Raw genomic sequence first — 16,245 nt, 5'->3', positions numbered from 1 at the left:
AAATTCAATCAGAAGCTGGAAGGCCAGGCACCCTATTGATGGAGTCCACACAGACCGGCCTCCTGGGACACGGAGGAGCAGGTTGGAGAGCGGATCTGGAGGGTAGACAGAAGCTATCCATCACATCATCTCAAGAAACTAACAGCAAACAAGCAAATAAATAAACCCTCCCCAAAAGAATAAAGATAAGCCCAGAAATTAATGAAATATTAACAGAATAATGAACAAATGCCAAAAGCTGGTTTCTTGGAGAGATTAACAAAATTGATGAATTTCTGGCAAGACTGTGCAAGAAAAATAGAAAATCAAATGAGCTGTATCAGGAAGGAAAAGGGGGATAACCACAAAGACACAGAAATTAACAAGATAGTAAGAGGATATTATGCCCAAAATATTTTAAAGCTAGATGAAAGAGGCAAATTCCTGCAAAAATAAAACCTACTAAGTATAAATCACAAAGAAATAGAACACCACAATAGTCTTATAACAATAAAATACATTAAAACCTCCCCACAAACACATTCCAGGCCCAGATGCCTTCAGGGGTGAGTTCTACTAAATATTTAAGGAAGAAATAATGCAATTCTCATACAAATTATCCAGGAGACTAGAAAAAGAAGTGGCTAGCATAAACTTGACACCAAAACTCAACAAAGACTGTATGAAAAAAGAAAATTCAGACCAAGCTCACTTGTGAACATAGATGCAAATATGCTAAATAAAATTTTAGCAAATAATAACTAAAAAGGATTATACATCATGACCCAATTGGGTATATTCCAGGAATGCAGGGCTAACATTAGAAAAATGAATAAATACAATCTGCCACGTTAAGAGAAACATGACATAATTATCTCCATAGAGGAGAACTTCCTTAATCTTCTAAAAGCAATTTTTCTTTTAATGTCTGAAAATACTAAGTATTGACAGAGACGTGGAGTAAAGGAAGCTCTAATATACTGCTGATGGAAGTATTAATTGGCATGATCACTTTAGAAAACAGTTTGGTCTTACCTAGTAAAGTTGAAGACATGCACATCTTATGACCCAGGATTTCTACTCCTAGAACTAGCACATGGAATTGAATGCACATATACACCAGAGTGCTGGAAGCAGCAATGCTCATATTAGCCTTGCACTGAGGGAAATGTCCATCAACAGTTGAACGCATAAATTATATGCAACCTTACCAGGGAAAACGGTTGAAGTCAATCAAACAAATGAATTACAGCAGCATGAAAATGAAGTCCAATGAAATAATGTATGCACATTGATTCTACCTAAAACAGGTGAAACAGGCTACAGGAAAACAGGCCACAGAAAAGCAAGAATCATAACATTGGGACAATGGTTACGTTTGGGGTTTGGGAGAAGGTTGCGAGTGGCGGGGGGTCAGGTCAGGGATTTCCAAGGTACCGACAAGGTTATTCTTTCTCGGTTTTTTTTTTTTTTTATATAAATTTATTTATTTATTCTTGGCTGCACTGGGTTTTTGTTGCTGCACACGGGCTTTTCTTTAGTTGCGGCGAGCGGGGGCTACTCCTCCTTGCTGTGCGTGGGCTTCTCATTGCGGTGGCTTCTCTTGTTGCGGAGCATGGGCTCTAGGCGCGTGGGCTTCAGTAGTTGCAGCACTCGGACTCAGTAGTTGTGGCGCATGGGCTTAGTTGCTCCGCGGCATGTGGGATCTTCCTGGACCAGGGCTTGAATCTGTGGCCCCTGCATCGGCAGGCGGATTCTTAACCGCCGCGCCACCAGGGAAGTGCCAGGTATAATTTCATAGGAGTTCACTTTCAAACAACTGATGAAGTTTTGAATGCATTTTTCCATGTGTGTATATATTTTTTGCAATAAACAAGTAAAAATAATACCCAAAATTGTTATTGCTGCATGGGATAAATAAGTATGTAAAGCACCTAGCTTAGTGCTTGGTATGTGGTAGGAGCTCATCCTAGATGGGTTTCCCTCACTCTACATGATATTAAGCTAACTCTCTGTATGTAAGTACTAAATGGAGGGAAATGACGGCATCTGTTTTTGCTCAGCAGCCAATAGCAATCTGTTGGATGAATTTTGTCTCTTTTCTTAGGGAGTCAAACTCAGTGTGAAATTAATAAAACTGATTTATCGCTTTTTTCTCAGTGTCTACATTTGGACATTAAGATGCTTAGCTAAGATTTGGGGCTTGGTCTGGTATAGTAAGTGGGTGCCTGGAGCCACCAGAGAGAAGAGGGAGGGTAAGATCCAGTTTCAAGTTTTTAGTCCAACTGTCCCTACATCAGAAGTTACCACTGGGGGATTCCCTGGTGGCGCAGTGGTTGCGAATCCGCCTGCTAGTGCAGGGGACACGGGTTCGAGCCCTGGTCTGAGAAGATCCCACATGCCGCGGAGCAGCTGGGCCCATGCGCCACAACTACTGAGCCTGCACTCTGGAGCCCGTGAGCCATAACTACTGAAGCCTGTGCACCTAGAGCCTGTGCTCCGCAGCAGGAGAAGCCATCGCACTGAGAGGCCCTTGCACCGCAGCGGGGAGTGGCCCCCCCTTGCCGCAACTAGAGAAAGCCCATGCACAGCGACAAAGACCCAATGCAGCCAATAAATAAATTAATTAATTAATTAATTTAAAAAATCTATTTTAAAAAAAAGAAGTTACCACTGTCTTTGGCCTTTACAGGAATCCACCTCCGGACCATTGGGCTTTAGTGAGCGGCCTTCCCACTTACGTTGCCCAAAATGGCCTGGTAAGTAATACAATTTTGAAGGGGGAGAGTTTTGAATCAGGTGGAAAGGTGAAGGGATTTCAGATCAAGAGAGTGGGAAAAACGATGGGAACTGTGTATCTCTAAAAGCCCGGTTCTCCCATTTCTCAATTCACTCGACGGTTGGTCCAAGGGGATGTGCAGAGAATTGACATTTGAAGAAATATGAAATACACAGAGAAAGAACCCTCAGATGGAAAGGTGCACAGTCTCAGTGACAACTAAAGATACTTACGCAAATGTCAGGGATAAAGTCACAAGTGGCTGGTCCACCAGGCTCACCACAGAACAAGTCCCAGCCTCTCATCCCAGAGACTTAGTTGCCACTCCCAACACCCCCCCAACCCCGTCCCTGCCACATTTCCAGCCCACACAACAGAGCTCAAATGCTCTATCTCCCCCCATGCCCTACCCGCTTGGGGTGCAGGGCAGAGTGACAGTATCCCCTACCCTAGAGAGAAGGGTCATAGCTGCACATCACCCCAATATTTGAGCCTGCTTATCTCTGTATCCTTCCCCAGGCACACACACTACACAGTGCTGTTCATGTATCAGGGTGTTTATTTATTGGGCATTTTCTATGTGCCAGGTGCTGTGGTTGGCTCTGGGGATACGATGATAGATGAATCAAATAGTTTCTGTTCTAAAGCTCATCGTCAAATGGGAGATATCTTTATGAACAGATACTTAGACTATAATGTGATAAGGCCAGATAGAGATGTACATGGTACATTCTATGAACACAAAGTAGGAAGCATCTAAACCAGCTTTACTTGCCAGAGTGTTTTGGTCTGAGTTTTAAAATAAATAGGGGTTAGGCAGGTGGGGCAGGAAAGGGGATTGCAGGTGGAGGAAGCAACATGGGCAAACAACTAGGGCTTGGAGGTTTGAAGCGACACAGAGTGTGCAGTTCCGTGTTGCTGGAGTATTAGGTTTGAGACAGGAAGATGGCAAGAGATGAGGCTTGAGAGGGAGGGAGGGGCCAGATCACAGTAGCCTTGGACGCCAGGTCAAGAGGGTGGAACTTTAATCTACAGGCGATGGGTTTTTAAGCAAGAGGTTGGCACAATGAATTTTCATTTTAGAAAGGAAACTCTGAACGCTCCCTAGAAAATAGATCTGAAGGGACTAAGACTGGAAGCAGAGCGAAAAGTGTGTCCTTACAAACAAGAGATGAAGAACATCTCAACAAAGGGAAAGGCAGTAAAGAACACTGTCTTCATTGCTAACAGCCATGGAGTGCTTATGATAAGCCAGGCAGTGAATACATTTGCTCATTCAATACTCATGACTCAGACAGAGATGAGGTGGAGAGAGGGAGATCAGGGCTCAGATCTAACACTGAAAGGGCTTTGGGATTGGTTGTGAGCAGAGAGGGAGGGAGAGAAGGACCAAAGCCAATTTCAGGCTTCTAGATTGGACAGATAATGCTGCCACCAGGTTTGGATGTAAGATGCTGAGATCACTTTCAGACAAGGTGCAACAGAGACTTTTTTCAGAAGCAAGTGTCCAGCAAGCAGCTAAAGAGATGACTCTGATGCTGTGGAGCAAGAGGACAGATGGAGATAGAGATTTGTGTCAACAAAAGGTAGAGATCTGTACTGACTACACTACAGACCATATGATAGTATATCTGGTCCTTGACCACTTTGCTCCTAGGAGCAGATGGTACTTGAAACCATGAGTGCGGATGAAGTCACCAGGGAGAGTGAGGGAGACTCGGGGTAGAATACTAGAGGATGCCAGCATTTAATGATTGGGTGGAGGAAGAAGAGTGTGTGAAGGAGAATCAGAAGAAAGGTTCAGAGGTGTCTGGAGGCCCAGGAGAGGGTAGTGTCATGGAAACCAAAGAAGTAGAAAGTTTCAACAAAGAGAGAGAATAACAAATGCAGCAAAAGTGATCCAGTGAGATAAGAACCAAAAACTCCCATTGGGCTTGGCAGTTAGGAGGTCATTGATGGCCCTGATGAGAGCAGCCTTGGTGGCAAGGTGGAGGAAGAAACCAGCAGGTGGTCTGCTGAGGTGTGGATGGGTAATGAGAAGGTAGAAAATGCAAGAGAAGGTAGAAAATGCAAGAGAAGGAGGAGAAAACCTGATGGTCACTACAAAGACCACATTGGGCCAAGGGAGGATTTTGTTTTCAAGGTTGGGAGAGAACCAAGCATGCCCATGGACTGAAGCTAAAGAGCCCTCAGAGAGGTTAGAAATCAGGAGAGAACAATAGCAACTGATGGAATTGGCCCAAGGAGAAGCCAGAGGCGTGGTACAGTGGGTGGGCAGTCTTGAACAGGAGCAGGGACAGCTCATCCTCTCAGACAACAGAATGGTCTGATCTACTGGGATAGGCAGGGTCAAAGCAAGCTCACATGGTACCTTTTTGAGAACTAGAAAAAGGTGTCCCTTCTTGATGGATGAAAAGAGAAAGGCTAGGGCCATTGTTCTGAAAGTCAAGAACAGGCTGGATTTCAACTCCCAGTCACCCCCTCAGCCAGATGCCTTTGTGCAGTGCACATGCTACGCAACTGTATACAGTGACCCCATAGGCAGGACTCTGGAGGGATCAGATAAGTGTTATCTGCATGATAGGGTAAACTGGTCCAGTTTTCAGGAGAGGAACCTTGCAATATAAATACAATCAGAGCTACAGCACCTTTTACTTCTTCATTTGCTGTGAAGTTTACAGCACAAGGAAAAACTCCTTCCTGACAAAACATATATAATTGATTCAAAGATGTTTAGAGTGGTATTATTTACATTAATTAAAAAAACTGGACATAACCAAATACTCAACAAAAGGGGGCAAGAAAATGGGACACCTTACTATAAAACTACAGTCATCAAAACAGTATGGTACTGGCACAAAGAACAGGAGAGAAAGCCCAGAAATACGCCCACACATACATCATCATACATCATTGTTGTATCAATTAATCTACAACAAAGGAGGCAAGAATATACAATGGAGAAAAGAAAGTCTCTTCAATAAGTGGTGCTGGGAAAACTGGACAGCTACATCTAAAAGAATGAAATTAAAACATTCTCTAAAACCATATACAGAAATAAACTCTAAATGGTTTAAAGACCTAAATGTAAGATCAGACACTATAAAACTCCTAGAGGAAAACATAGGCAGAACACTCTCTGACATAAATCGCAGCAAGATCTTTTTGGATCCACCCCCTAGAGAAATGAAAATAAGAACAAAAATAAACAAATGGGACCTCATTAAACTTAAAAGCTTTTGCACAGGTAAGATAACCATAAACAAAACGAGAAGACAACACACAGAATGGGAGAAAATATTTGCAAACGAAGCGACCAACAAGGGATTAATCTCCAAAATTTACAAACAGCTCATGCAGCTCTATATCAAAAAAAAAGACAACACAATCAACTAAATAGGCAGAAGATCTAAATAGACATCTCTCCAAAGAAGACATACAGATGGCCAAAAAGCACATGAAAAGATGCTCAATATCACTAATTATTAGAGAAATGTAAATCAAAATTACAATGAGGTATCACCTCACGCTGGTCAGAATGGCCATCATCAAAAAAAAAATGATACAAATGAACTTATATACAAAACAGAAACAGACTCACAGACTTAGAAAACAAACTTATGGTTACCAAAGGGGAAAGGTGCGGGGGGTAGGGATAAACTGGGAGGTTGGGATTAATATAGATACACTACAATATATAAAATAGACAATCAACAAGGACCTACTGTATAGCACAGGGAACTCTACTCAATACTCTGTAATAACCTATATGGGAAAAGAATCTGAAGAAGAATAGGTATATGGATATGTCTAACAAAAAAATGAATAAAAGATGAATGAGATATGAAAAAAGCTAACATTAAAAAGAAGAAAATGGGACACTACACAGCTATTAATAACAACAAATTGTAGCCTTAACTTTTTCAAAGCTTGGAAATGACTCAGAAGTGAAGCAAATGGTAAGAAGCCATGTTTATAAGGCAGATTTCCTGTTTGATAGCCTCAGTTAGTAATTCAAAACCATCTTAATCATGTCTATCTGATGAAAAGAATGTGAATGCCTTGGATAAGGACGTGATATTTCTGAAAATATCATGCCCATTGCCCTCAATGGGTAATCTATCAAGTCTAATCATAACTCCATTATTCCTCTTCATGGCTTTCAGATTTGCAACATCATGAATGCACCTGCAGAGGACTTTTTTGCATTCCAGGTAAGTTATTTTTTATTTACTCTCTCAGTCATATGATATTTTTCCCCCCAAAGAGGATTCAAATACATTAGAATCCATCTACTTTATTGGGAAGCAGTCTCAACAAAGCAAAAATGTGAGTGCAAAAAAGTCATGTGCCCATGGAAGTGGGGAGAGAGCGAATTTGGTAAATCCAAGGTCCCATTTAGTTTCAAGGTTTACACCCTTTGCTTTCTGGCCTCAGGACCTTTGCTTATGCTGTTCTCTCCCTTACTACCATCTCTTGTCCAAATCCCCTTTGCCCTTCAATGATAACCCCAAATGCTATGAAACTTCTATGAAGTTTTATTCTGCTTCCCCTGGCTGAATATCGTTTCTATCTCCTTAGGATTATCATGGAATGTTGTTTAGTATTCCATTTGATTTTGTTTGTTTGTATTTTTAAAAAATGTTTGCAGAGGGCACGCTCTGGGCCAGGCATGGGCACGATGCTACACCAGCTACAGAGGTGGACCAGACAGGCATGGTCTTTGTCTTCAGGGAGCTCACAATCATATGGGGAAAGAGGCATGTGGAGTGCTGGTCAGGACAATAGCAGAGGGACAGAGGAGGGACTCTCCCAGGGGGGGCTTGACTTCATCTGGGAAGAGTCAAGGAACGTGTCCCTGAGAAATTATGTTTGGGCAGTAAAGAAAGGAGAGAGGATTGCAGGAAAGAGAGGGCTTGTTGGAAGGAACCAGAGTAGACCAATGAGACTGAGGGGAGAGTGGCAGGATGAAACTCTAGAGAGGTAGACACAGACCAGGTCACACAGGGCCTGGAAGACCATGCCAAGGAGTTTGGCTTTCTTACTCTATTTCCCTTACATCATCTTTCATGATCCTTCCTTGTCTTTTAGATTAATTCCTCTTGGCAAAATATAGGCTTCCTTTGGTCAAAGGTCGGGGCTTATCTTTCTTAACATGTGCAGCTCTGGGTGCTCTGTCAATATTTCTTGAGTTTAGCATGCTAGGTGTATGAAAACCAAATAATGAACAGTCAGGAAATAATTAAGAAGGAAATAAAAATGGCTCATAGCAAAATTAGTGGTTTTTTTTTTTTTTTTTACTCCTTAAATAACATTATGAAAGACCTTAGAGAGAATATCCTTCCAAGGTTAAAACCGTATGTCTTGTGTTGTCAGTGTGACAAGGCAAATTGTTGCTGAGAGTTGCTAATCTGATTATAACCACAACAGAACTTGATCTTTACCCAAGTCATCTGATTAACTGTAGTTTACCCACTTTAATAAATAAAGTCTAATCTTGTTTTTAGATTCTAGTCTTCTGTCTCCAACTCTTCCTCCACAAAGTAGCCTGAGTGATTTTTAAAAGAAAAACATAAGTTGCATCAAGTAACTTTGCTCCTTAAAAATGTTTAATACTAAAAAAAAAAAATGTTTAATACTTTCCCATTTCACTTTTATTCACTTCCAATAAAATCTGCTTCTTTATCATGGCCTTCAGAGAGGCTGTCATAGAAAAGGTTAGGGAGAGAGCTGGGAACTTGAATTCAAGTTTCCTGACTGACAGCTCTTTGCTCTTTGGACTGTATTCTACATTCCTCTGAAATCACTCTCCTACCAGGTGCTGAGTTCAAGAGCTACTTAAATAATAATAATTATCATCTCGCCCCCTTTAAAATCTTGGAACTTTCGAGCTAGAAGATTCTCCAACTCCAGGAAGCCTTCCTTGACTTCCTTCCCTCCTCTGGCTCCCAAAGTATCTTGCAGAACTTCCCACATGCAGTGTGATTGCCTGTTTACCTTCCAGATGTGAGCAACCTGAGGACAACACCTCTGCCTCATTTTTCTTGGTTCTCCCATCTTCTAGCTCAGGTTCTTGTACATTGTAAAATACTTGATAAATCTTCAATGAATCAGTGGAAAAAAGGCTAGAAATTGTCTAGTTATCCCCATTTTATAAATGATGAAAGTGAGGCTCAGAGAGATGGGAAATGACTCACAAATGGTACCTCATGATTGACCAAGATATTTCACTTCTATTTTCTCAATTGTTCCATGAGTACATACTCTTACTACCAACCCCATCTATAAATGAGAAAATTGAGGCTCACGGAGATAAAACGACATGCCAAAAGGAACACAGAAAGGCAGGTCGGGAGGCAAAAGGTACAGGTTATATCCAGTTGACTAGTTCAAAGTCACAAGCATCACCAACATGGCCCCTTTTAAGCCAGTCCCCTGCAATTAGCTCCTGTATCTGAAAGGGAAACACTACCTCCCTGGTCTGTTTGTTTGCATCATTAGATCCCCAATACACAACTCGTTGCCTGGCACATGATGGCCCTGATATGTTGGGGATGAAAACAGTATAGCTATCTGGCTTACGGTGCTCCCATCAGATGGGCAATCTGCTCATGGCATTTGGCGACTAAAATCACGCAAAGCCCAACAAGGTCTAACCTCTTGCCACCCCCTCAGCCAATCAGGGTCAAAATGCAGCATGAAGTCCATTACAGATGCCTCTGCAGCCTGGTACCTGAAGCAAACTTACTCTGGCTCTTCTCTTGCAGAAAGAGCCTCTGGATGAGTCCGGATGGACGATTAAAAATGTCCTTTCTATGCCAATTGTGAACAAGAAGGAAGAAATTGTTGGGGTGGCCACGTTTTACAATCGCAAAGATGGGAAACCCTTTGATGAAATGGATGAGACCCTCATGGAGGTACGGTTTTTGAGGAGGCCCCTAGACGTGGTATTCAGAGTCGGCTCACCAACGAACTTGGCTCCCAGAGCCGCATGGTGGGGCCCTTGTGTGCTGCTGCCCCAGCTCAGGAGGGATGGGAGCTCACCTTGTAGACACTTTCCTAAATCACCATTTATTCTCTTTGCTCTCCCTTCTGCACTGCAGCAGTTGCCAGAGAAATCTATATTCCCTTTTTTAAAAAATTAATAAACTTTACCTTTTAGAGAAACTTTAGGTTCCCAGCGAAATTGAGCAGAAAGTACAGAGAGTTCACTTATATCCCATGTCCCCACATACGCACAACACATTCCGTTTTTGTGAAATGATTAGACATCAGGATGGCGTTTCACGTGTGTTAGAGCTTTACTCAAAGTGCATTCCCATCCATTATTTCATCTTATCCTAACAACATCTCTTTGAGGAGGGCAGCACACAGCTAATCAAACCCATTTTGTAGCTGAGAAAATGGAAGTTTACAGAGTCTTGCCCTAAGTTACAGAGGCAGGATCAAACCTGGATGTTCTGCCTCTGATTCTTCCTTTCCTTCCTTTCAGTCTTTGACTCAATTCCTGGGCTGGTCTGTCTTAAATCCTGACACTTATGAGTCAATGAACAAACTTGAAAACAGGAAGGATATTTTCCAAGACATGGTGAAATATCATGTGAAGTGTGACAATGAAGAAATCCAGAAAATCTTGGTGAGTAGTGTTTTCTTCCTGTTTCTACTCTAGAAATGGCTGCTATGGGGACAGCTGTCCCTTGCAGGGTTACCTCAGTCTTAGAACCAGACCTCGGCTTAACAGCTCTAGAAACTCCATTTTTCTCTGTGCTCAGGGCTAACGTGGTACTAGAGATGGAGTCACCAACCACAGTCCCTACTCTGAGAGGAAGCTCGATCTGAGAGACCAATGGACAATGGTCAGTTGCTCAGAGCGTCCCTCCATGAGGTCAGCTCACTTAGAAGACTCAATCTTTCTGAGCAAAGAAATAGTTCAGAAGGGGGTTAGATGTTTGTAGGAAGCCCTCACACAGTTTCATCACTGTACAGTATATAAGGCAATTTCACACTTATGATGCTTACAATAGCCCAGTAAGGTGGGCAGGGAAAGGATTTGGTTTTTTTGGCCGTGCCACATGGCATGTGGGATTGTAGTTCCCTGACCAGGGATCGAACCCACGCCCCCTGCATTGGAAGCTTGGAGTCTTAACCACTGGACCGCCAGGGAAGTCCCAGGGTAAGAATTTTTACCCCCATTGTAGAGATGAAGAAATTGAGCCCCAGAAGGGGGAAGTAATTTGTCCCCAAATCACCCAGCTCGTTAAATAGGTCTCATTTAACATTCAGGATAATGAGCAAATTATCACTGTGCTGAAAGGGCTGCCTTGGGAGGTAGTGAGCACCCCATCATGAGAGGTATCTAAGCATAGGTGAGTGATCATATATCAGGGAAGCTATAGAGGAAAATCCCACCTGGGTGGGAAATTGGATGACAGGCTTTCAAAGATATGTGAGAATCACTGATCCACCATTCCTGGGATTTTGGTCTCAAAGAGATCAAGATTTTAGAAGTAAACAGAATTAGCCAAAAGGCATTGGATATGATGCCCAGCTGAATTCCCAAGACTTTGGTTTATACACTGCACAAGTTGAAACAACATAAACCAATGTTTTCAGAGGGCATTTCTTAAGCTGGGAAGATACAACAAATTTGATCATTTTGATCCCAATAACTGATAAAGCCAAAGGAGAAAACATCCAGTATGGATGAACTGACCCATGGTTCGCTTGTCTCAGTCCATAATTTTAAGCCAAATGATGGACACGGAGACCCTATGGAGGCGTAGCTTCAGTGAACCAGTTAAAAGTTAATAGACTATACTCTAGATCAAGAAATCCGAAACCAGTTATTGGGTCCAGATTCCCCCCTCCTGTAGCACAGGGGGAAATAGGCCCAGAGAGGGAAGGAACTTGTCTCAAGTCACACAGTAAGTGAGAGGAAGAGCCAGGACCATGAGCAAGGACTCCAGACCCCCAGTCAGCGATAATAACAATATCAACAACAGCATTACTTAATTTTAGCACTTACTATGTGCTAAGCACTGCTCTCGGTGATTTACATGCATTATTTAATTTAATTGCATATATGTTTTTGGAAATGACTTTGCATAAGGGAATTCCCTGGCAGTCCAGTGGTTAGGACTCTGCGCTTCCATTGCAAGGGGCATCGATTCCATCCCTGGTCTGGGAGCTAAGAACCCACGTTTAAAAAAAAAAAAAAAAAGACTTTGCATCATCTAATTTTAACTTGCCAGTTAAGTACTTTTATTATCCCCATTTTACAAATGAGGAAATGGGAGATCCAAGCCAGTAACTGGCAGAGCTCGAATATGCACGAACGGCTCCATGGCTCCAAAGCACATGACCTTGAATTTACTTGTCAATAAATGTTGAATGACAGCCTCTCTGAGTTGGTAGCTCTGTTGCAAGAACTTTGGTGGAAGAAGAAAAAAGGAAATGGAAAAGTAGAGATACATTTAGACCTTAGATGTAGTAAACTAATTCTTTTCTCTGCTATTTCGGGCCCCGGCAGAAAACCAGAGAAGTGTATGGGAAGGAGCCGTGGGAATGCGAGGAAGAAGAACTGGCTGAGATCCTGGTGAGCTGGGCAGCAGCGCTGGCCCTGACCGGTTACAAGCGCAGGGTGTGCCCCAAGCATGGGCGGGGAGTGTCTCTGCCAAGCATGACCCTTGCCACCCTGCTCTGATCCTTCCAGCAGACTCGGGATAGGGACAGGGCTTGGGTGGGGGGGATAGGAGAGGGACCCAGGAACTCTTCATGTGTCCCAGTCACTTGACTCCATGTTTCACACAGCAAGAACAGCTGCCAGATGCAGAGAAATATGAAATTAATAAATTCCACTTCAGCGACCTGCCCCTGACGGAACTGGAGCTGGTGAAATGTGGAATACAGATGTACTATGAGCTCAGGGTGGTGGATAAATTTCACATTCCTCAGGAGGTGAGGTCGAAACAAACGTTTGATTTCCCTTTTTCTTTTCCCTGTTTCTTTTTTGCTTGCCTTTTTAAAAAAAAACCTCAATCTCTAAACTGCCTTAAAAAGAGTGTACCCTCAGCTTTTAGGATTTAAAGCATTAGTCACATCGCACAGATGCGTCATTTATCAGAAAACAGACACATGGTTCCTCTGAACTGTGGTGTCTCTCAAGGTGGGTATTGAGGCACTGAGTTCTGAAGACTATGGATAAATGGGACGCCAAAAGCAGTCCTACAGTCAAACAGAGTGGGAAAAGTGGGTTAAATCCATTTAAACAGGACTTTTTCCCCTGCAGAATTCCTTAGGTGTGCTGTGCATCTAGGGGGACGGGGATGGACAAAAAGGTGGGGGTGGGGGTATATCGCGTGCAGAATTTCCCAGACTTCTTTGATTAAAGCAGCGGTTCTAAATGTGTTGCCCCAAGGCACATCAGCATCACCTGAAAACGGATCAACACGGGCGCATGGGCACGCGCGCCCCCCCATCCCCCCCCCCCCCCACTCCTAGCTGTAAGGAATCAGAAACTGTTTTCGCAAGGCCTCCCCACAGCCCGGAGCGATTCAGACGTGCACTCAAGTCTGAGAACCACTGATGTAAAGACCCCTTTGATTTTTCTCCCGTACAGTTCCTTTAAGCTTCTCCCAGGGCCTTGTTTCATAACCACATCCACTGTCATAGTACCTAGCAGTCTGCAGAGTGCTCTCACAGCCTTATTGCCTCTATTGCTAGTTCCCACACGTGGTCCAGGGCGGGGGCTGGAGCATCTGGGGTTCAGCAGGCAGCATCCCCACCACCATCACCCCCAAGCCTTGGCGCAATGCTGCTTCCTCACTGATGTGCATGTGTTCGCAGGTTCTGGTGCGGTTCATGTATTCCCTGAGTAAGGGCTACCGCAGGATCACCTACCACAACTGGCGGCACGGCTTCAACGTGGGGCAGACCATGTTCTCCTTGCTGGTGGTACGACGGTGGCGGCATCTGGGCGGCGTGGTGGGTGGGACCGCGGGCGGCTGCGAGCTCCCGCCACACTGGGACGACTTCGTGCAGCTCCCCTAGCAGCAGCAGCATCATTCTTCTACTTACTGCTTTTTTTAAAAAAATGCAAAAAGAGTACATGCTTAGCATAACTGAATTCCAAGAAGAGAGAAGTATATAAAATAAAAAGTAAAAGAAAGCTACATTCTTCTCCCACCCCCAAGCCGGTATTTGGAGAAAACCATGACACAACTCCTTCAAGATTTTCTTCTAAGAAGCATCGAGACATATTTGTTAACACACACATACACAAAGTTTATTTTGTTCATAACCAATTAAATATTATTACTCTGTAACATGCTTTTTTCATTTGAAAATATATAAATATATCGATCATATCCTTTAAATATATTTTTATTGTGGTAAAATATACATAACCTAAAATTTACCATTTTAACCATTTTTAGGTGCACAATTCAGTGGCATTAAGTATGTTCACAATATTGTGCAACCATCACCACTCTCCAACTCCCGAAATTTTCCAACTTCCCAAATAGACACCCTGTCCCCTTTAAACAACAATATTAATGCAGCTCCCCATTTCCCCTGTCCCCAGGCCCTGGCGACCACCATTCTACTTTTTCAGTCTCTATGAATTTGATTATAGGTATCTCACATGAGTAGAATCACACAGTATTTGTCCTTCTGTGTCTGACTTATTCCACTGAATGTTTTCTTTTTTTAAATTTTTTATTTATTTATTTTTTTTTACATCTTTATTGGAGCATAACTGCCCCACAATGGTGTGTTAGCTCCTGCATCACAACAAAGCGAATCAGCCATACATACACACACGCCCCCATATCTCCACCCTCTTGCGTCTCCCTCCCTCCCACCCTCCCTATCCCACCCCTCTAGGTGGTCACAAAGCACGGAGCTGATCTCCCTGTGCTATGCGGCTGCTTCCCACTAGCTATCTATTTTACGTTTGGTAGTGTATATATGTCCATGCCACTATCTCGCTTTGTCACAGCTCACCCTTCCCCCTCCCCATATCCTCAAGTCCGTTCTCCAGTAGGTCTGTGTCTTTATTCCTGTCTTACCCCTAGGTTCTTCATGACATTTTTTTTTCTTAAATTCCATATATATGTGTTAGCATACGGTATTTGTCTTTCTCTTTCTGACTTACTCCACTCTGTATGACAGACTCTAGGTCCATCCACCTTATTACAAATAGCTCAATTTCATTTCTTTTTATGGCTGAGTAATATTCCATTGTATATATGTGCCACATCTTCTTTATCCATTCATCTGATAATGGACACTTAGGTTGTTTCTATCTCCTGGCTATTGTAAATAGAGCTGCAATGAATATTTTGGTACATGACTCTTTCTGAATTATGGTTTTCTCAGGGTATATGCCCAGTGGTGGGATTGCTGGGTTATACGGTAGTTCTATTTGTAGTTTTTTAAGGGACCTCCATACTGTTCTCCATAATGGCTGTACCAATTCACATTGCAAGAGTGTTCCCTTTTCTCCACACCCTCTCCAGCAATTATTGTTTCTAGATTTTTTGATGATGGCCATTCTGACTGGTGTGAGATGATACCTCATTGTAGTTTTGATTTGCATTTCTCTAATGATTAATGATGTCGAGCATTCTTTCATGTGTTTGTTGGCAATCTGTATATCTTCTTTGGAGAAATGTCTATTTAGGTCTTCTGCCCATTTTTGGATTGGGTTGTTTGTTTTCTTGTTATTAAGCTGCACAAGCTGCTTATAAATTTTGGAGATTAATCCTTTGTCAGTTGCTTCATTTGCAAATATTTTCTCCCATTCTGAGGGTTGTCCTTTGGTCTTGTTTATGGTTTCCTTTGCTGTGAAAAAGCTTTGAAGTTTCATTAGGTCCCATTTCCTTATTTTTGTTTTTATTTCCACTTCTCTAGGAGGTGGGTCAAAAAGGATCTTGCTGTGATTTATGTTATAGAGTGTTCTGTCTATGTTTTCCTCTAAGAGTTTGATAGTTTCTGGCCTTACATTTAGGTCTTTAATCCATTTTGAGCTTATTTTTGTGTATGGCGTTAGGGAGTGATCTAATCTCATACTTTTACATGCACCTGTCCAGTTTTCCCAGCACCACTTATTGAAGAGGCTGTCCTTTCTCCACTGTACATTTCTGCCTCCTTTATCAAAGATAAGGTGACCATATGTGCGTGGGTTTATCTCTGGGCTTTCTGTCCTGTTCTATTGATCTATCTTTCTGTTTTTGTGCCAGTACCATACTGTCTTGATTACTGTAGCTTTGTAGTATAGTCTGAAGTCAGGGAGCCTGATTCCTCCAGCTCCATTTTTCGTTCTCAAGATTGCTTTGGCTATTTGGGGTCTTTTGTGTTTCCATACAAATTGTGAAATTTTTTGTTCTAGTTCTGTGAAAAATGCCAGTGGTAGTTTGATAGGGATTGCATTGAATCTGTAGATTGCTTTGGGTAGTAGAGTCATTTTCACAATGTTGATTCTT

General features: G+C 42.6%; 1 protein-coding gene across 2 annotated transcripts in view; it reads left to right on the top strand.

The window, feature by feature from the left end:
- The window catches only part of PDE6A (phosphodiesterase 6A), a 68,289-nt gene that overhangs the window by 29,718 nt on the left and 22,326 nt on the right, over positions 1–16,245 (top strand). For both annotated transcript variants that reach the window (XM_067730127.1, XM_067730126.1), the window contains 7 exons: positions 2,672–2,738; positions 6,925–6,972; positions 9,526–9,675; positions 10,251–10,394; positions 12,288–12,353; positions 12,569–12,715; positions 13,604–13,711. In XM_067730127.1, the coding sequence (XP_067586228.1) occupies positions 2,672–2,738; positions 6,925–6,972; positions 9,526–9,675; positions 10,251–10,394; positions 12,288–12,353; positions 12,569–12,715; positions 13,604–13,711 (730 nt within the window). The remainder of the gene's footprint in view (positions 1–2,671; positions 2,739–6,924; positions 6,973–9,525; positions 9,676–10,250; positions 10,395–12,287; positions 12,354–12,568; positions 12,716–13,603; positions 13,712–16,245) is intronic.

The sequence above is a fragment of the Pseudorca crassidens genome, chromosome 3, assembly GCF_039906515.1.
Source record: "Pseudorca crassidens isolate mPseCra1 chromosome 3, mPseCra1.hap1, whole genome shotgun sequence".
Classification (NCBI taxonomy): Eukaryota; Metazoa; Chordata; class Mammalia; order Artiodactyla; family Delphinidae; genus Pseudorca; species Pseudorca crassidens.
The sequence above is the reverse complement of the archived record's forward strand: the minus strand, read 5'-3'. Positions and strand labels throughout refer to the sequence as shown.